Below are 21133 nucleotides of genomic sequence, written 5' to 3'. Positions count from 1 at the left end.
ATGCTTTTGTTTAATGAAAGATGTCAAAATGTAATAAATTTAGTCCGATTTGCATGAAAATCACCCAATTTGTTTAAAATTTGCTTTGAAATGTATATGGGCATAGTTGAATAGCCAGCTCCCGTATTATTATCTGCGGATATGTCTAGACGCATCGGCGGACAGATACAATATCCGTTTTAGAGGTCCATGTTGAAGATGCCCTTATATTTTGGACCGAACAGAATAGTTCGCTATGTCTTGTATAAACGTCCTATATGTCCGCGGACGGTGTCTAATCACCCTTTATTTGTCCGCGTCCATAGCTGGCCCCTATGAAGACCCTCAAATCCTAGAAATTGGTCCGTTTTTCACTTGACGCTTTCAGGTGTTGGTCACACACGAACTCCATACGTAATATACATATAGTAGATTGGCTCACACCCAGCAAAGCAGCATGCTAGGGCGCACGCAATCGCAAGAAGGCTCAAGACAGACAAACATCAATCGCCCCGCAACTCACAACGACGAGCACACATCCGGCCGGTATGTGATCTGATCACACAAATCAGGCTGCTTATTGCTTGAAACTCTGCCATGGAGACCAGACAAACCCACACCCCACACACACACACACTGAGCTCATCACACCATACATATATCAAATCAGCTGGAACTGATCCATCGACGGGATGGCAAGCACGCGGGCAGAATAAATGTGCAACTCCCAAAACACTTGGCGGGAAGGGTTGCCACAACGGCCAATTTAAAGAAGAACAGGATTACAACTTATCCTGACTAAAGGTGGTCTTCGCCTGCAAAAGCCTTCCGCTGTGACGCGCCTGTGGGCTCGGTGATGACCTCTGTCCTGCAGAGCCCGCCGTCCTGGTCTTCTTGCACCGAAAGGGTAAGCTTTGGGGATTGCTTCGGGAACCGATGCACTGCCCTTGCTCCCTTAGCACGAAAAAGAAAAGCCTCCGTATCCGCGCCCGCTGGCGCCCTCCTGGCTTCGCTCGTTGCTACGCGCGTCACCCACGTGAAGACGCAGGGCCGCCCGACTCTGCAGCATGATCCTTGCCTCGTACGCCTCCGCGAGGGGCCTCGGGAGGCAGCCTCGGGAAGCCGCCTCACGAGACTCCTGGTGATCCCTGATGATGTACGCCACGTGAGGTGAGGCCCTCGTGAGGGTCTTGCTCGTGAAGCTCTGGTGGTGAGCCAGCCTTGGGCCTCCAGGCGGGCGCCGTACACTAGGCCGCAGGCAGACGGACCTGGATACCCCAGTTCCACGGGCCCGACAACCAAATCTAGTGGTGATGTGGAAATTGTAATGCAAAGATAACTCTAAGAGACAACACTCTGTAACGATTGTTGAGTCAATACTCAATACCCAGCATACATGGGTAGCGAGATTGTCGTAGCAACCTCTCCCTGCACCAGTGCACAAAATTCCAACTCCGTGATCTGATACTCTCCATACACCAATGCAGCATCTAGGAAAAGTTGGGTGTTTCTTAGCTTTTCTCTTATCCCAGAAGGGCGGTTATGAATCGTCAACAAGCTTCTCTTGAATGTCCATATCGTTCTGTTGTTGCGAAATTCCGTCATCTAGGAATGCCAAATCTATTGACATCAACCTCATCATCACTTCCATTAAGAAAAATCATCATAAACCTACAATCCAGCAGAGTTCGATCAATCTCTGTTGCAATACTTGGCATCACATCCCTAGAGTCTTGATCCAGTCCATTGAAGTCATCCTCCTCATCCTCCTTAATGAACGTGTCCATTGTTGCACGGTCAAGTTTTAGCTCCTCCGCAATAAACCTCTGCATTTCCCTTTACTTTTCCATCTCAAGCAGTCAACATAAATTATTTTGTCAAAGCATAGTTCACGGGGAGCATCCACTTTCAATGATAATAGTACTTGTGCTATGGATCTAAGGACCGGGGACGCCCCAAATCCATCCCATCCATGAAAATATATAACTTTTTTCTCTTGCCGTCCCGTAACATATCCAAGTGTCTGCTCATTAGCTCCATCAATATCCCACCCAAAGATATCCTGAAATGGAGGGGAAAAGTAAAGTGAGACCATCTTAATTATTAGCTTCAACAGACTGATTTGTCTTGCCAGACACAGGCATGCATACTCTGATCGAGTGCATAAATCGACCAATACATCTATAGTTATATATATATATATATATATATATATATATATATATATATATATATATATATATATATATATATATATATAGGGATTGACTATTCGTCACCCTGGGTAAGGAATAGTTATTCTTCACCCCCCCTCCCCCTTTATTTTACCACCAATGCACTGTAATTTTACGTTCCGTAAGTTTTGTCTTATTTCTGACGTAAAAAGAGACCGTAAGAAAATATATAATCACCGTAAAAAATATTTTATGTTATGTAAAATTACAAACGTAAAAACATAGTGTAAAATATACATAAACTCTAAATTTTCTTGTCTTATGACCTATATTTTTATTTTCTTATACCAAATTTTACATAGTGAATCAATAGGAATGTAACTATTTGAATTCCAAATGTAATTTAATTATGAAGTGATCGTAAGATTACCTCGGGTGAAGAATAACTTATTCTGCACCCTGGGTGATATATATATATATAGGTAAATTGTGTGGGGCACCTAGGTGCCTGGGCACCTAGACCCATTACGGCAAGTCATATCCATTAGTGCATGCTATACAATCCACGTAATAATAGCTTTCCATATACTGTTTGCATGCATTATTACCATAATGGTCTACGATTGCTTTTCAAAAAATAGTATTCTATTTATTTGCTAGCAATAGTCCTTTTCAAAACAAAATTGTACGGTGTTTCTTCTATACTAATACATGCTAGTGTTGGTTCTACAAAAAAGATGGTGTATCTACGTATATACACAAGATATATTTAATTTCAAGGTATCTGAACTTTTAAGAAAAATTAAGGCCAGTTTGAAATTTTTAACGACTAATTTATCTATATAATTTAATGTGACCAAATAATATATATGCAGTACGAGCCTTTCCTACTATTTCAATGGCCAACAAAAATATAATACGTCGTCCTAGTTATGTTTCTTACTTTTAGGTATGTAGAAAGCATGTGCGTACCGAGAAGCAATAGTTTTGCTCGTACATATACCTAAGATATTGTATCCATATACTTTTTTTTAATAAGGCGAATCATGTTGTACAATTGTTACTCAACAGGTATTGGGTGCTTGTATTTTGGGCGTTGTCATATATACACATCAAATGTATGATACCCAATATATCGTATGACTAATGTATGATACCCCATATATCATATGACTAATGCATGATACCCATGGTTTCATATACCCAACGATGATAAGAGTACAACAGACCTCCTATTCGGTATACGTTGGGTATACCCATGGTATCATATACCCAATGTACTGTATCCCTAATGTCCACAAAAAATATGTATACTCATTGGGTATATCAATATACCTATTGAGTATACCATTGGTATCGTATAACCAATGGATGTTCTTGTGTATTTTTTAAATGATTTAATCTTCAAGGTACCTAACATTTAAAGAAAATTAAGGTTGGGTTGCACTTTCTGACAATTAATTTCCCTATACAAATTAACGTGGACAAATAATATAATATGTCATCCTAGTTATTTTTTGTGTTTTAGGTTTGTACAAAACATGTTGATGCCGACGGCCAATTTTTTCATTCATACATATACCTAAGATATCGTATCCATATACTTTTTCTAGTACACTTACATTCCTTGAAGATGTACACAAAACTGATATACTTTTGCATGGGGATATACCAGAAAATGATAGACCCTTTGCTGATACATGTATACTCGTTCGAGACATACCTGTAAATGATACTGGAGACATACCCAAAAAAATGTATACCCCAAGAATATAAATAAATGTGACATACTCGGAAATTATATACCCAAAATCCATATACTCGCATGTGATGTACCCCAGATTAAGTACGAACTATAGGTCGAGAATACATCAAAGGTAGGTATATACCCAAAACATTAGTATGTGCATTTATATAATATGCATAAGGACGCACATGCATGCCGCATAAAAATATTAAGTTTGTACGTATATACCTTTATAGGAGTTTCCGTTATACGTCCAATGAAATAAATTAAGAAGAAATTGCATTTATCACTTTCCTGTTCAACGCATGTTATTAATACACCGAAATCATACATTTATTGATACTTGCCAATTACTTCCATAAAGCATATATGGAAGCCGCTTAATATACTCGCACCCATTACTATCTACATGCATCTGTCTAAGATCCGACGGTCACGAGGTAAGGAGCCTGGGCATCTAGGTGTCCCAAACTGTTGTCCTATATATATATATATATATATATATATATATATATATATATATATATATATATATATATATATATATATATATATATATATATATATATATATATATATTGTACGAGTAACTCTCAATATGGACCGTTGGATGGTCACGATCGTATGGCTCACATTGATTTGCTCGGGTACTGAATCGCTGTGATGCAATATATATTGTTGGATAAGAAAAATCGTATGGTTGTTGTTCCAGGGATTCGTGGTGGTGCAGGATGGCTCCTGCATGCGCGCATGGGCAGTCGCCAGAGGACTCTTTTCTTCAAAATATTGACTGCTACTCTGGCCGATTCTTTACACAGCCTGCCAAACGAAAGAAAGGCTTGCTCGGTAGTAACCTGCAGAAAAAAATCAACCTCAAAATGCTGCAAGTCTCCATGATACTACAAACCGAAACTTACTAGGTTTCCCCTAAAATTTTTTATAGGCTGGATAATACTACAAAATAAATACTTCGTACCTATCTGTGTTCGCCAGAAGAAAAAAACGTCCTGCTGGTCCACCTGCCAATATAATTGTACGTTCTTTTGTGTGGATTATGAACTTTGTACAGTAATATAATTTGCAGGCGATGCGTCTAGTATTATTGATGGGCGTGTGGAGGTGTGTCTCCGGCCAGCAATGCTACACTTACGCCATGATTTCTACTGAATATAGCTACAGGCTGAGCTGTCAAACATTCATTGAAAATCAGAAGGGGCTGGGACCCGCACTGAAAATCAGGGGTGGGAAGAGATTGGTGAAGAAGAGTCCGTAGCTGATTTCCGTGTCATGTTGCCCGTAAGTGTAGAGTTATTGGTCTCCGGCAGATTTATCTTTGGTGGATTTGCTCGGATCTCGTCGTTGTTCGTCTACTTTCGTGTGTCTTCGGTTTGGATCCTTTCGATCTACGTTATTTTTCATCGGCGGCGGCTGCTGTTCTGGGGTGCTGGTCCTATGGGGCCTTAGCACGACGACTTCCCGACTGTCTACTACAACAAGTTGTGCCCGACTTCGGCGATGGAGGGGCGATGATGGCGGCGCGTCTTCGGCTCGCTTCAGTGCTTGTAGTCGTCGCTAGGTGGTCTACGGCTCTGGATGTAATTTTTATTTCTGGTGTTCGTTGTACTGCAATGATTGAAGATGAATAGATTGAAAATTTTCCCGCAATAAAAATAAAAATAATTTTACTTTTCTTCTATACATTTTTTATCGATCTATATAAGCAATAAGTGCACATAGGTACCCCGCAAAAAAAACGTGCACATAGTTAAGTAGTATGTATTATTTCCATCAATTTTCTTTTACATTTCATATCTTTCGAGCTACGTACATCCTGTGGACATAATATGAATAGATGATTTTCTGTATTATTAAAATCAATAAATGAACATATATATGTTGATGATACAATAATTTCATTAAGGACCACACTTTTCTTAGATTAAATGCAAGCACATATTTGACAACCTCCCGAAATACATTAGCATTGTTTTCGTACTAAGGGCGTGTGAAAGAAAAACCTTTAGATAAAATGACAAGCAAAAAGAAATTTAACAACTCCAGGGGCCACTTACATGTCACCTGCCAAAAAATAATTTGTTTCAATAAGTTATGTCCAAAGTCCGATTTAGATCCAGCGGCGATAACTTTATCTTCCTCCTCATTCCGGTGTTCTTATTCTTCCTTTTAGAACCATCGCCCATCGGTGGACCAACATCACACCACCCCGCTCTCTGCCCTGCTCGACTCCATCTCCTCTGCCCCATGAGCCTCCCCCCAAACCCTGCCAGATTCCATTACCTGCGAGCTCCCCACAACCCCCTTGCATACGAACCAATCAACATATGACTTCCCAACACCGACAACGATGTGGTCACTTCATCCTAGGCACCAGTCACATCTCGCTCGGACTCACCAATACACCTGTCTCGGCATCGGACGCTAGGTAAAATGGTCTGATTTGGAATTTTACGCAAGTAATAAATATGAAAAACTTGGAATTAATTATTTATCGGTTTTTTCTAAATAATTAGTGACTAATTTGTCTATGATAGCTCTCTCTCCTATCTTATGCTTTATTTCTTTAAAACATTCACAAACCTTTTTTTTGCAATATTTCGTTAGAAATGAAAAATATTGTCTGAGTCGTGCCCTGCTAAGTTATTCATTACGTGCAAAGCACGTGCAACTAACTAGTACCATGTAGTATATCTATATCTGTATGTACACACTAGTTGGGATATCTATACCTATATGTATACACGTCCATGATGAGTTCCTCTGTATAAGACCAAGCAAGAACAGCAACAGCGCCAGCATAAATCTAACCCATCAGTTGAGGATTTTCTTGCCACCACCTACATATAAACGAAATAAGTAAATGCTACATTCTTGCCTCCGCTACATCGATGATAGCAGAACTGGGATTGAAATATTTGAGGCATTCCTACGTGCTACAGATGGAGCAAAAGTTGAGACTTGAGACGGATGGAATGGTTTGCCTCTGAGAGTTGGCCAAGCTACCAGTGTACCCTTTCCATTCTGTTAAGCATATATGATTCCTTTCATGTCTCTTCCCCATGTACGATGCATTGGTCCTTACTCTGCTTCAACTGCTCTTTCCTTTCCCTTTTCCCTACCCGAAGGCAAGAGAAATCCACCCCTACTTTGCCTTTTCCAAAGATGCATCGGTTCTTGAGAAAAATTAACTCAGGCTTCTTATGGTCATAAAGCATGAGTAATTTTTTTGAAAAAGGATGCACTGAGGCCTCAAAACTTTGACTAATGACGTCTTAAATATTTAGATTAATTGCGACGCAAAGTAGCTTTATAATGACAATTTCATTAGGTTTAATAAATAGGGAAAGTATATTTTTTCGTCCCTCAACTCTTTCGAAAGTGTAGCAATGGTCCCTCAACACCAAAACCAGCAAAACTAGGTCCCTCAACTTTTAAAACCGGATAAGTTTAGTCCCTCGGGTGGTTTTCGTCCGGTGTGAACAGTACACATATGAACAGTAAATTCGAAATAAAATAGAAAAAAATCTGAAATTTGATGACATTGAAGATACTCAGGTGCACAATGTGCGTGCAAATTTTAGTCGTGTTTGCACGTTCAAGGAGCTCGCGGCAAAAAAAGAACGTAAATCTGCTCTATCATAGACAGTAATTTTAAAAAAGATAACAAACAAAATAAAAAAATCTGAAATTTCTTGGAATCCAAGATGATTGGGTGAGCAAGGTGTGTGCAAATGTTTTGGGGTCAAATGATATCCAAGGCCCTCGTAGCGAAATAAACAAAATAGTGTACGTGTGCGTGCCATTTCGGGTGGTTTCCAAACACCATGACCTCCTCGGATGTTATTTGACCACAAAAATTTGCATGCACCTTGCACAACCGAGCATCTTCAACGCCAAAAAAAATTAGGTTTTGTTGAATTTTTTCGAATTTACTGTTCATTGTAGAGCAGATTTAATTTTGTCTTTTGCCTTGAGCTCCCGAGACGTCGAAACATGACGAAAATTTGCATGCACCTTGTGTACCCAAGTATTTTCGATGTCATAAAATTTCAGATTTTTTTTTGAGTTTGTTTACTAATTTTTTGGATTTACTGTTCATCGGTGTACTGTTCATGCCAGACGAAAACCACATGAGGGACTAAACTTATATGGTTTTGAAAGTTGAGGGACCAAGTTTTGCTGGTTTTAGAGTTGAGGAACTATTTCTAAACTTCCAGAAGAGTTGAGGGATGAAAAATACAGTAAAACGCGAAAGCAGGTGAATTGATCACAGCCACCCGGTGGGGATCGGACGACGCCAGGGAGATGACTAGGCTGGTTCAGCGTACCGCTTCGCAAGCGCATCCGGATCGCCAGTTGTAGATCCAACGGCTTGAAGCTGTTGCCGGCCAAAGAACAGTAACTGAAGAATAACAGAGGAGAGGGGAGCCTGACAATACCCCCCAAGAAAAATGCCAGACATGGGATTGACAGAGGTATCCCAGCCCAGCCAGAGAGAGGATACCTCCATTGAACATTACGGAGGTGTTTGTTTCGTCAGTTTTTGGCCGGGACCTGATTACAGCGATATCCATTATCGTTACGTGTGTTTGGTCTGAGTCGGGCTGGAATCCCAAACCGCGTAATCGGTTACCGCGCTATACAAAAACGATTACGCCCACACCTGGCCGTTAAGCGATCCCATCCCCAATCCACCTTTCTCGCCCACGTCTGTTTCCTCTTCTTCCTCAACATCTTTTGCGTCTGCCTCGCACGAGCCACCATGGCCGCCGTTGTCGCCGTACCACCAGGGTTGTCGTCCACTGCCGCGGTCGCGTCCGCTGCAGCCGTACCACCATGGCTGCCGTCCACTACTGCGGCCGCCTCCGTTGCCGCCGTACCACCACGGCCGTCTCCATTGCCGTTGTGCCGCCGGCCGCCGCAGCAAATCTGTCCTCAAACCACGCGTGCAACATCCTCAGGTCTTGGTCGTGGAGCAGGAGAATCACGCAGGGGCAACCCTAATCGCAGTTTTCTTTTCTCATCTCTTGGTTACCGTTACCTGAGTGAGTGAACCAAACAAACCAGCGACAGTCCCATTACAGCCGCAAATGCGGGGTAACCTCATTACGTTACCATTTACGTTAACGGAGCCCCAACCAAACACCTCCTATATATGCAAAAAGGAAACAAATGGAACCAAATATGACTAATTAACTGATGTATAGATTGCAAAAATGTTCTATGTATGCATGCATTACAATCAGAGGCGCTCACAAGGAAACAAACATGACCAACTAATTGATTATTAGGATTAAAAATGAGATAAAAGGAATGCACTATGTATGCATGTATTACCATTAGACACTATAAAACCAGATGCCAGACATCCTGAAACACGCTGTACTTCAACTAAAATAAGAAAAATGACTAGACATCCAGAACCCCATCGCCCTGATGCCTATGTTTCTAATATCTAGTTTAATGCTTTATCTGGCCACTGAATCAGTATCAGTAACCTAGAAGGCATCATCTTCCATAGTAATTCATATTACAGAACTCATTTCTCTGCAATGTGAATATGAAAAGGAACCCAAATCATTGTCAGAGATACTGCATACTTCCAAAGTGCATCTCATTTGGATCATAAACACTCAATTATTCAAACCTAGAAGGATAAAACACCTATCAAGTATCAACCAATCACTATCACTAGGATCAAAACAAACTATACACAGAGGATAGAACACCTATCAAGTATCAATTGACATCCAATATCACTAGTACAAAAAAGTTATACACAGCAAGCAGAACAAACCTAACATAACGATGGTGATTGATCCAGGCACCACACTCCCTTCGATGATCCCCAGGACTTGCTTCCACCCATGGGGAAGTGAGTCACCCAACATGGCAGCATCGACAAACTTCCTCCGCTGCCTCTAAATCCCCCACTGCCCCTCCGATGCAAACCCATTCACGAACCCAGCAGCTCAGATTCCAGAGCATCATGTCTACTTGTCTAGTGGGCAAAGTTTCCACTGTTGACCTAATTGGTAGGTTCAACAATAGCTTCCATACAAGAACAAGGGATGTTTCTACGAAGTAAAAATGGGAAAGGAGGAAAACTGAACTTACTTTCTGCCTGTACAAGATTAGAATCTGAAAACAGTTGAAGGGACAGCAATAAACCTTTTTCAAATAAAGACGAGCAGGCTCTAAATTAGTTAGCAACAAGAAATCATATAGCTAAAGACTAATGCAATGTTTCTCAGAAACAAACATCCTTCACATCAACACAATGTTTAACATAGATGAAGTTGTGGATCCTAGAGATAAGCATGAAATGATAAAACATTAACTAAAATGATTAGGCTACATTCGCCCCATAGCCGACTTTACAGCATCCACGATTCTGAAGTAGTGGTAGAACAAAGCAGATTGCTCGCCCTCCAAGCCATCACGGTGGTGCCTGTTGCTGCCGGCAAGGTTGTTACATGGGCTGCCCCCAATCACCAAGTCAAAGCCGCCAAATCTTCTAACAAACGTTGCAATTCTATCGTCAGTAAGAGATTTCACGTCAGCAATCTCAATTAATGTGCCAGTTTGAGTCTGATCCCACCAACCCCTCAAAATCCTCCTATTAACTTCGCCTATCTCAACAGAAACTACAGTCCTCATGTGGATCCCAAGCCTGTGCAGTGCTACCTCTCCTCCTCCAATACCAGTGAATAAAGATAGCACATTAACACCATTGGGATACATGTCCTTCAGCACTGACAGGTGATAAGCAACGGTATCTACTTGGAACGAATTGCCAAGAGATTTGAACCTCTCTGTTTTGCCAACTCCCCTTGTGTGGTCCCTTGGAAAACCAAGCAGGTATTCTACCTCATCCGGTTCCAAATGAGCAACTTTGTTCTTCCCAACCCAGACAAGATTCCATTTTCTGCACTCATCCATGACATACTTTTGAACACTTTTAGGTGGTGGATTGCCTGAGCTTGCAAGAGCACATTGGATTCTTTCTGTCAATTTCGCACTTGACATGCTTGTCTGCAAACAATTGAGTTGCCTTCTCGGGTCCCAAGAAGGCCACCACTTCTTGTAATGAGGAAAAGCCTCAAATATTGTCTTTGGAGGGAGAGGCAGGAGAGGAAATCTGTTCTCAATTGGCAAATTATGGATATAGCCTCTTTTTCTAGCAGCTGCACACAAGTGCTTAGAATCCACAAACTCTGGCTCAATGTCATACAGGAATCTTGAAATTGTCGCCCATACACCTTTTGGAGCTAGTGCCACATTTTCATAGTAGAAGAAAGGTGGCCCAATAGCTTGTTGAGGAAGCCGTCTGGTCACTGATCGTAGCCTATCATTAGGCAGGTTAAATCCAACCATTGGATTTGGGAGAGGCATTGGTTCTTCATGGCTACCATCCAAGGGACGTCGATTTCCTTGTGCTGCACCTCCATACCGCTTCCGCTTTTTCTTGCTCCCTTCCATCAATCTTGCTCTCTTTCTCCCTCCCAAAGAATCAAAGCAGCTACCAGTAACCTGCCAAATTATACACAAATTCCAACGTCCTTGCATCAAATCAAAAGAGAGAAACCATTTTTTTTATTCGAATATACAGTCAAACCACAAGGTACCTCATAGTCAGACAAGTTCCCATAATGACAATCTCCTGCAGCCTGTGATGCATAGACTGAATCAGCTAATACAGTGAGAGCGGCATCCACACCTAGGAAATTTCAAACATAAATATACAGCATAAGGTGCCTTCTCCATGAAAGCATGACTGTCAGGTAACAACTTCAAAAAAGAGGCATACCACATCTGGTAATAGCCATATTTGCTTCATCTTCAGGAAAGCCCATGTCTACTAAGGACTTGATCTTGTTGTCCTTCTCTGACATCTCTCTTAGGAAATCCTGCACAGAGGCAAAGCAAAAATAGAAATTAGAAAATAATTTATATATCTCACTTCCTTTTCAATGCCAACTAAGTGACCAATGATAGGGAAATACAAGTGCACAACAACATCTACAAGGGCACAGAAAAGGAGGGCTACAGCTAATCAATGATCAGGAAATATATAACACATTTCTTTGGAAAGCTCCTACTAAGACTAGAAATTCCCCGATAAAAGCTAAAGAGGAAAAAGAAAGAATATGGTAGAGAAATTTGACATGGCGCTCACTAAACCTCCACAATATCTAACAAGTCACCCAAGAAACAAGAGAAACGAAACTGAACAAGAATCAATGAGATCGTTTAGGAACCCAACTTGTTATTCTCTGGTGCTGTTTGAGAATGATCCAAACACAAAAGTTAATGTATGCATGAACACGAAAGCTCATCATCTTACACTTGAAACAACTACCTACACCAGCAAGATGAAGCACTTCTGGCTGTGCTGGAATAAACTTTATAGCTTCAAATGATGGAATTTTGTGCTGGATGCACAGCAGTGACGAATCACAAGTTTCTGGTCTCATCATGTTGCTTTCCTTATAAAAACTGATGGTTGATGAGGCAAATGGGTGTATAGAAGATTAATGATAATATTCCCATGCCACCCTATTTCAGGTTCATTGCCTTGCTCGAATTCGATGTATTTTTGGCTGAGCAGGTGGAATAGACATCAAACACTCCATATTCTTTCCCTACTTGTTATAAATCATTACATATAGCCAGGTCTTCCGAAAACATATATATCTAGCCATGAATAGCATTGAACTATACAATATTATCTTCACTCATTTTATTTGCATATAACTTGTGGCATGATCTATGATTTATACACACTAATATGAAATTGTGTAGCATAAATGGCCGTAACACCCTTTTTGCCCTCATCCCTAAGCGCCATGCTAATAGCCGTACAGTTCAAGATGCACTGACTGGGAATTGCTGGGTGCAAGACATACAGGGCACTCTCTTGGATATATGGGACCTTGTGGGACCTTGTGTCCAGTGTGGAGCTCCAGAATGATATAGAAGATGAGCATGCTTGGAGATTTGCTGGGGATGGGCAGTAGTCGGCAAAAAAGCTTATGAAGCTTTATTTATTGTTTCAGCTGGTCTGGAACTTTGGAGGTCGATTTGGAAGTCATGGAGCCCTAAGAAATGCCTATGGTTGGTTGCCCATAATAGATGCTGGATGGCTGGCCGCCTTTCTCGGAGGGGTTTGCCACATCCAGAATGCTGCCTGCTATATGATCATGAAGAGGAAACAATACATCACATCCTTGCCTCTTGTGTCTTTGCAAGAGAGACCTGGTCACTCTTGTTTAGACATCTAGGTCTCCCTACTTCGCTCCCCAATCACCATCTGAGCTTTTCTTTGATTGGTGGCTCAGAACCATCTCTATGGTGCCAATGTTCAATGAAGGCTGATTTGAACTCCTTGATCATCTCTGTGCTTAGATGATTTCGAAGCATCGAAATGATTGTGTCTTCCACGGGAGTTCGCGTAGTGTCCAAAGGGTGCTGCTGGCTGTTAAAGATGAGCCGCAGCTTTGGTCCATGGCCGAGGCAAAAGGCTTGGCCAGGCTGACCATGGGACAGCCTTAATTTGGTCATGCTTGAGTGTTTTATAGCTGTTTTAGTGGGTGTGTGGGTGCCTTTGTACTCTATGTACACTTATTCTTCTTAATGCAATGATGCACGGCTCCTGCATATTCAAGAAAAGAAATGTTTCGTTATGGGATTTGCTGGGGATGGGCAGTAGTCGGCAAAAAAGCTTATGAAGCTTTATTTATTGTTTCAGCTGGTCTGGAACTTTGGAGGTTGATTTGGAAGTCATGGAGCCCTAAGAAATGCCTATGGTTGGTTGCCCATAATAGATGCTGGATGGCTGGCCGCCTTTCTCGGAGAGGTTTGCCACATCCAGAATGCTGCCAGTTATATGATCAGAAGAGGAAACAATACATCACATCCTTGCCTCTTGTGTCTTTGCAAGACAGACCTGGTCACTCTTGTTTAGGCATTCATAATGCAATGATGCACAGCTCCTGCGTATTCTTCTTAGTTGAAATTCCTAGTGGCAAAATAGAGCAGTGGGACATAACCAGTGGCATAAATGATAAAAACCCTTCTAAATTAGTGACTCTCTATGTTTCTGGAAGAACATCTATGGATCGAATCCCTCCTATTTCTCAGCTCTAACAGGTAGGTGTTGCTCTTCTGAGGTTGGCCTTAGAGGGAAGTTTGATGCAACTAGTCTGGTACCTGAAGTTCTTTCAGGTGATATGATTTTGTGTAAGTGAAAGTCAAAAGAAGAATCTTGAACTATGTCATTTAAGTTTTAAGGCCTTATCATCCTACCTGCACACTAAGTTTCCAACCCCACTTTGATTCTACTGAGACAAGATGAAGTAGGCCACATCACTAACTCTACTAGCAGTGCAAGATAGATTTATTTAGGTCCAGCTATATTCTTGCTTCTTTCTTTAGTATTCAGCATTTAGCTTGTGCTACTTCCAAACCCTTCTGAGCTCAGTTAGATTATACCTATATCTTAGACTATATAAAAATCCAAGAGCATATTTGTTGTGTAAATTTGCATCTCTGAAGGTTAAAGCACATGTATGGGCAATATATTCCCTTGGATATGATCATATGAAACTCTTGCATAGCACCCATTAAGAAGAGAAATCATAAGAGAGCTGCTCAACGCATGCATATGGCAAAGATTTCACATCATCACATGTATCAGCATACATATGATCAAAGATTTCTCAGTTACTGAACTAATGATAGAGAATCAACTACCTCATCACCAGAACTATCAGGGTTGGGCTCTCTCCCATCAGCATCATTGTCTCCATCCCAGTTTTCAAAATCAAAATCATCATCATCTTCAACACTCTGGGGGAAGCAGCCAGAAGTAGAGCAATTACCCGCTGCAGCGTCATCACCCAGTGTCTGCAGTTCACATGACCAATTGTAACATATAATTCTTGCCACCGTGCAGCGAAAGCATCATAGGATAAACTAAGTAGCAGAATCATATGGACAAATACCTTATATGTGAGAAGTAGTTCCAGCAACGCATTTGCATCACTGTGCCCTGAAAGCAAAAACCTGGTTAAAACAGGAGGGCAAAGGCACAAAAAGACAATGAAATGAAATTGATTAATTTCAGTATTACCAATCTCCTTAATTCCCTTCAAGACCATCTCTTTCGGGAAACCCATTAACACATATCCCTCGACTAACGAAGTGGGTGGTGCTTCCTCGTTGGCCCACCCATTAGAATCCTTTAGACAGTTGCATGAACAAATATCACACTATGATCATAATAAAAAATCCTAGCTAGCTCTTGTTCAAAAAGACATAATTTTCTATCAAGCACTATCCGCCGTACCAGCGTGGAAGGACCAGCGGCATCCAAGTTCCTGAAGGCCGGAGCCGATGAGGGTTCAGCCTCACCATCACTTTCCCACTCAAACTTATCACTATCATCGTTATCGCTAGTCCAGTCCTGTGACATGTCACATGAATTGTCAATACTGAAAAAAAACTACCAGCAAAGCAATTATAAAGAGTAAAATAATATGAATGAGGAATTTTACTGTGCCACAAGCCCAAAACAACAAGATATCAAAATTGAAATCTCTATCGAAATCAGCACAACCAAATTCAATTCTAGAGCCTAAAAGGCTAGATCACACCAAAAAGGAATAAAATACCATTTGTTTATTATTGAACAAACCCCCCTCAACCTCCGTTCTCCGGTCACAACAAGACATCAAGCTAACGCCAGAAGAGTATACATCAGTACAATTAGAAACATCGGTTATGGGGATGCCTAACAAACTTAAGTGTGAACATTCAGAGGTCCGGAAGAAAATTTCTCTGGGAACTAGAACACATTAAGAATAAGAGGGCATTTATGGGACGACACTGATCAGATTGGTAAATCTGAAAAGGTGATCAGATTAAACAGGTTTGCCCATTTTGTCACCTGGAATAAGATTAACCAAAAAAGACACTACTGTAGTACAGCTTGGCGGTGCATGCATCAAATTGATAAACAAAGATACTTTGCGACCGAAATTAACTGCTCAAATGCATGAGGTGAAGTGCCAGAGAAGTAAGAATTTTGGACCATATGGGTGGACCAGTGTAACACAAACTAAAACCGTACAGTTCCTTATGCTATATGCCTGAATTCTGATCACAAGAGTGTCAACATGTCGTCATGAATGACATATGAAACAAGATCATGCACGATTGAAAACGAAGGCAAAATCAGCACAGCCCCATTCAACTCTACGGTCCAGAATGCATCAAGTATAAGAATTAAAAAAGGATTGAATGGACCATAAAGAAAAGATACACATGAGAGTGTCCTATGAAGAAGGCATTCAGTTTGTGCTGCGAACAATCAATATTCAATCTTTCAGTTGTGAATTCACCAGAGGCTGGGGTTTATCCTCCTCCCGGAAAAAGAAAAAAATGGTGTTGTGAATTCACCTATACAGATCAATACTTTGACAAAGTATTGCAGCAGAGTATTTGGCGTAATCCATTCATGACCTATGCGTGAAAATGCAGACAAGGACCAGTGAGCTGATCACATAGTACAAGAAACAGACTGAGGAGCTAACGAGACGATGGAACATGAAATCCGGTGAGTGCTATATTCTGAAATCAGCACAGGCCGAAGCCGATCCAATTCTAGGGTCTGGGACACACTGAATCCCCTCTTAGGTGTGACAACTGAGGAACGGGGGGCATTTTTTCGATCGAAGAAACCAAAATAACCTCGCGTGCGAACCAAATCGTCTATGGAGAGATACATCACCAATAAATAAAAACGCGAGATCTTCCCAACATCTGGGGGAGTTCGTTTGATTCGATTTGCGCCGTAGACAAGAGAAAGGATACCCCTTTCCGAGTGTTTCGGGTCAATCGAAATTGGATGTAGTGCGCAAGGAGTCCTAGGTAGAAATCCTATGAACTGCAATCCTCACATAAAGATTACTAAGCATTCCATTTCTCAATCGAAAATCCCTTGAATCATATGGGCCCAGAGACCGCCGTAACAGAGGAAGGGGAGGAGAACCTACCACCATTGTTGATCTGAGAAGACGCGCCCCCTCTGGCCTTCTCTCTCTCTCTCTCTCTCTCTCTCTCTCTCTCTCTCTCTCTCTCTCTCTCTCTCTCTCTCTGCGGTAAAGATGGGGAGGGGGAGCACGAGGAAGAACGGAGGTGGAGCCACGGAGGAGAGCGCGACGGCCAAGGAGCAGGCAAGCACACGAGGAAGGGCGGAGGTGGAGCCGCGGAGGAGACCGCAACGGCGACGGCGACGGCGGAGGAGGAGGCGAGCACTGGGGAGGGCGGAGGCAGATGAGGGCAACGGTGACGGCGACGGAGAGTGGGAGACGACAGCGGCGCGGCCTCCTCTGCCCCCTCTCTGCTTTAGACGAGGGGCAGACGAGGCGAGGCTGCGCTGCACAAATGTGCTGCCCTTTGTGCGGCGTGCTACCCACACGGACGTTTATTCGGGTTTCTTGGCGAGAGAATGAAGACAGTCGCCCGCCGAGGTTCTCTCTTGGATGTGTCGCTGCTCACGCAGGGCTGGTTACACAGTTTGTGTGCGCAGCGCACATCTCAAGGCATGAAGGAGGAGAGAGAGGAAGAGCATCTCACATTGATTGTGATAATAATGGAGCCAGATTCCCACCTTATCAGCCTTTGACTAGTTGGTGGGAGGCTTCGTTTTTAAGTGTTTTTTTAGTGTTGATAGCGTTGGTGTTATGTTGCGTAATGTTCAGTTTGATGCTAAAATTTTCAAAATACGAATTTCTAGTCACATAATTTGACATCAGGTACAAATACGGTGCTTTCTCTCATATCCAGTCGTACGACATGTCCTATGTGGCGTGCCAGCGCGGAACAGGTCCACCTGTCGGTTTCTAGAAGCAAATTTATTGCAGATAACTCTCTCGTATTTTATTAATTTAAGTATAAAATTCCTAAGATAATGAAAAAAAACCGTGGCAACGTGGTTCAAACACATGATCTTCTGCTTGGTGACTCGAATAGCTAGCCACCGGTAGCCCCCCCACACACACAACCCCCCCCCCCCCCCCCAACTAGCCACCGGTACAATCACTTTTTTTGGGGAAATGCCCTAAGGCGTACTTTCTTAACTTCATATCACCGTTACATCAAATATAATGTCCGGGAGAATCACAGCAGGTGGATCACCGTCCCAATTAATTACAAGCTTTGAATCATAAACATGCCTAGCCAAATTATGTGCGACCCTATTAGCTTCTCTAGGGCAGTGTTGGAAGCACACTGCACCTAATCTTGTTGCCCGTTGGAAACAATTTGCGAGAATTGCCGTCGCTGGACTCCAAACTTCAGTGATACCATTGCATGCATGAATCAGTTCTAGAGAATTAGACTCCATGAGAACTCCATCACAACCTATATTTTCAATCATCATCAAGCCCTTCTGCATCGCTAAAGCCTCTGTTGTGTTTGCATCATGGACGTTTTCCAGTAGCCAAGAACCACCGGCAACTGGCTCTCCCATGTGGTTGCGAAGAACTGCAGCTGCTGCACCCGATCCATCTTGGAAATAAGATGCATCCACATTCATCTTATAGCTACCAGCTGGTGGTTTTTCCCATGATATTTTCTGTGGTTGTTCGGCACTCTCCGCTGCTGCGAAGTTTGAGGTGATAGCATTGATCGCAAATGTAGTTCTTGCCGGTGGTGTAACAGAATTCCCTTTCACAAATTCTCTCCTCTGCCACCATATGTACCATGCTCTCACCACTACTGATTCTGCAACACCGAGGTTTTATAAGGTCGGTCTTTCTCTCACATTATTGCGGATGATTTCCTCCAGCACTACACTGCCCGACCGATCTACTGTCAATGCTTCATCTATGATCTCTGGCAGGCCCATTGCTCGCCATACTTCCTTAGCACGTTGGCAAGTGAAAATTAAGTGTCGAATATCCTCTGCCCCGTCTGGGCATAGCGGGCAGTTAGGGGGCACCTTTATGTGTCTGTTCGCAAGGACAGCTCGAGCCGCAACTGTGTCGTGCAATGCCTTCCAAGCAAAAATCTTAACCTTTGCTGGCACTCTTAATTTCCAGAGATTTTCCCATACTGGATTCATCATTGAGCTGCCCTGTCCTTAGGACCTTCTGATTTGTGTGTCATGCTGGTGGTGCCATTCAACATAGTATGTTGACCGAACTGTAAATGTATATGATTTCGTGAAGTTCCATGCCACAAAGTCCTCCATCAGCTAGACATTCAAAGGAATCCGCAAGATCCTGTCAACATCTATCGGAGAGAAAATGCTTCTGATAAGAGCTTCGTCCCACTCCCCTGAGTACGGGTCGATTAATTCTTCCACTCTAGAAAGCAAGAAAGTACCTTTCGGGGTCAGGATCTTCCTGTTTGGGTTGTTTGGCACCCAGCAATCCGTCCAAATGTTGATGTTTGAGCCTGTACCAACACGCCAAATATGACCTCTCATGAATGTTTGTATACCCGAAACAATAGATTGCCATGTAAATGAGGATCCTCTCTTATTTCCGGCCTTCAACATATTGCCATCAGGGTAATATTTTGCATGAAGAACTCTTGCGCATAAAGTATCAGGTTTGGAAATCAGTCTTCAACACTGTTTTGCAATTAATGCCAAGTTGAAAGCATGGAGATCAAGAAATCCCATTCCACCCTCATTTTTTGGGATGCACATGCGCCACCATGCCCACCAATGCATCCTCCTTTGATCTTCCTCATCACCCCACCAAAAGCTTGCCATGGCATCCGTGATTTCCTTGCACACTTTTTTCGGAATCTTAAAGACACCCATAGCAAATACAGGGAGGGATTGAATAACTGCTTTGAGCAAGATTTCTTTACCTCCAAGAGATAAGCACTTCTCTTTCCATCCCTTCAGATGAGCAATCACCCTCTCCACCAAGTAAGCAAAGCTATCACTCTTATCCACTCCAATCATAGCTGGTAAACCAAGATATTTATCGGACATGGCCTTTGTCATTATATTCAGCTCTACACACATATTTGCTTTTATCTCCACGTCCACACAAGGGCTGAAGTATATGCTGCATTTTCCTTCACTCACAAGTTGTCCTGAACTTGCACAATATTGGTCAAGAACTTGTCTCACCGAGGTTGCATTAATAAGATCTGCTTTCATAAGGATTAAAGAATCGTCAGCGAATAATAGATGTGAAACTAACGGTGCACCCCTGCACACCTTTACTCCTTCTATGCCATGCACCTCCTCCTGGTGAGCCAACAAACTCGACAAACCCTCTGCACAAATCAAGAATAGATATGGTGATAAAGGGTCTCCTTGCCGGAGACCCCTAGAAGGCACAAATCCATCCGTCTCCTGATCATTGTACCTCACTCTATATTTAACGGATCGCACACACGCCATGATTAGTGTCACAAAGTTGTCATGAAAACCGAGTCTTTTCATCATTCGCTCGAGGAAAATCCATTCAACTCGGTCATAGGCCTTGTGCATGTCCAACTTACCTGCACAGTAACCAGTTTTTGCTTTCTTGCAATTTTTTATTTTATGCATACACTCACAAGCAAGCAAGATATTATCTGTGATCAACCTTCCAGGAACAAATGCACTTTGCACTGGGGCAATTATATCATCCATGACTCTTCTCAATTGGCTTGCTATCATCTTCGAGATGATCTTGTACAAGACGTGACAAAGGCTAATAGGCCTTGTGTAATTTGCTCGAGCCTATCAACCTTAGGAATTAAAACTATGATAGTATCAGTCCATCCCTCTAGTATTACCTGGTTATTAATAGCATTAAGCACCTCCTCCGTCAACTTGTCCCCAAAATATGCCAGCATTTTTTGAAGAAAATAGCATGCAAGCCATCTGGTCCGGGAGCTTTCATATCCCCAATGGAGAACAACGCCTTTTTGACCTCCTTCGCCGTATAATCTTGCATCAGAATTCCATTCATATGATCATTAGCTTTAGGGATAACTTTATTTATTACCTCCGGGTCTGGTTCATCTACCTCTGTTGAGAATAACCCTGCAAAGTAACCTGAAATAAAAGGGTTCAGATCTGGAATGTTATCTCGCCAAACACCAGACTCATCCCGTAATTTATTTATTCTGTTTTTAGCTCTTCTGACTGATGCATAGTTATGGAAGTAATCCGTGTTTCTATCCCCTGCCTTCAACC

At 42.2% G+C, this 21133-nt stretch overlaps 1 protein-coding gene across 1 annotated transcript; it reads right to left on the bottom strand.

Moving 5' to 3' along the window:
* Positions 1-10164: 10164 nt before the first annotated feature.
* On the bottom strand, positions 10165-17326 carry LOC109779354 (DNA (cytosine-5)-methyltransferase DRM2). The gene is made up of 9 exons (XM_020337973.4): positions 17079-17326; positions 16977-17032; positions 15269-15385; positions 15053-15161; positions 14925-14971; positions 14674-14826; positions 11729-11828; positions 11547-11638; positions 10165-11451 (listed from the first exon to the last, which is right to left on the bottom strand). The coding sequence occupies exons 2-9, from the start codon at positions 16980-16982 to the stop codon at positions 10273-10275; spliced, it is 1803 nt and encodes a 600-aa protein (XP_020193562.1). The 5' UTR covers positions 16983-17032; positions 17079-17326; the 3' UTR covers positions 10165-10272.
* Positions 17327-21133: the final 3807 nt, after the last annotated feature.

The sequence above is a fragment of the Aegilops tauschii genome, chromosome 5, assembly GCF_002575655.3.
Source record: "Aegilops tauschii subsp. strangulata cultivar AL8/78 chromosome 5, Aet v6.0, whole genome shotgun sequence".
Classification (NCBI taxonomy): Eukaryota; Viridiplantae; Streptophyta; class Magnoliopsida; order Poales; family Poaceae; genus Aegilops; species Aegilops tauschii.
Note: the sequence above shows the minus strand (reverse complement) of the source record. Positions and strands in the feature narration are given on the sequence as shown.

What these genes read in the sequence shown, in the direction of transcription:
- LOC109779354 (XM_020337973.4), bottom strand. An exon ending in AACTACTTCTCACATATAAG is followed by an intron (nt 14,827 to 14,924) that starts GTATTTGTCCAT and finishes TGTGAACTGCAG; the next exon opens with ACACTGGGTGATGACGCTGC. An exon ending in TATGGCTATTACCAGATGTG is followed by an intron (nt 11,639 to 11,728) that starts GTATGCCTCTTT and finishes GAAATTTCCTAG; the next exon opens with GTGTGGATGCCGCTCTCACT.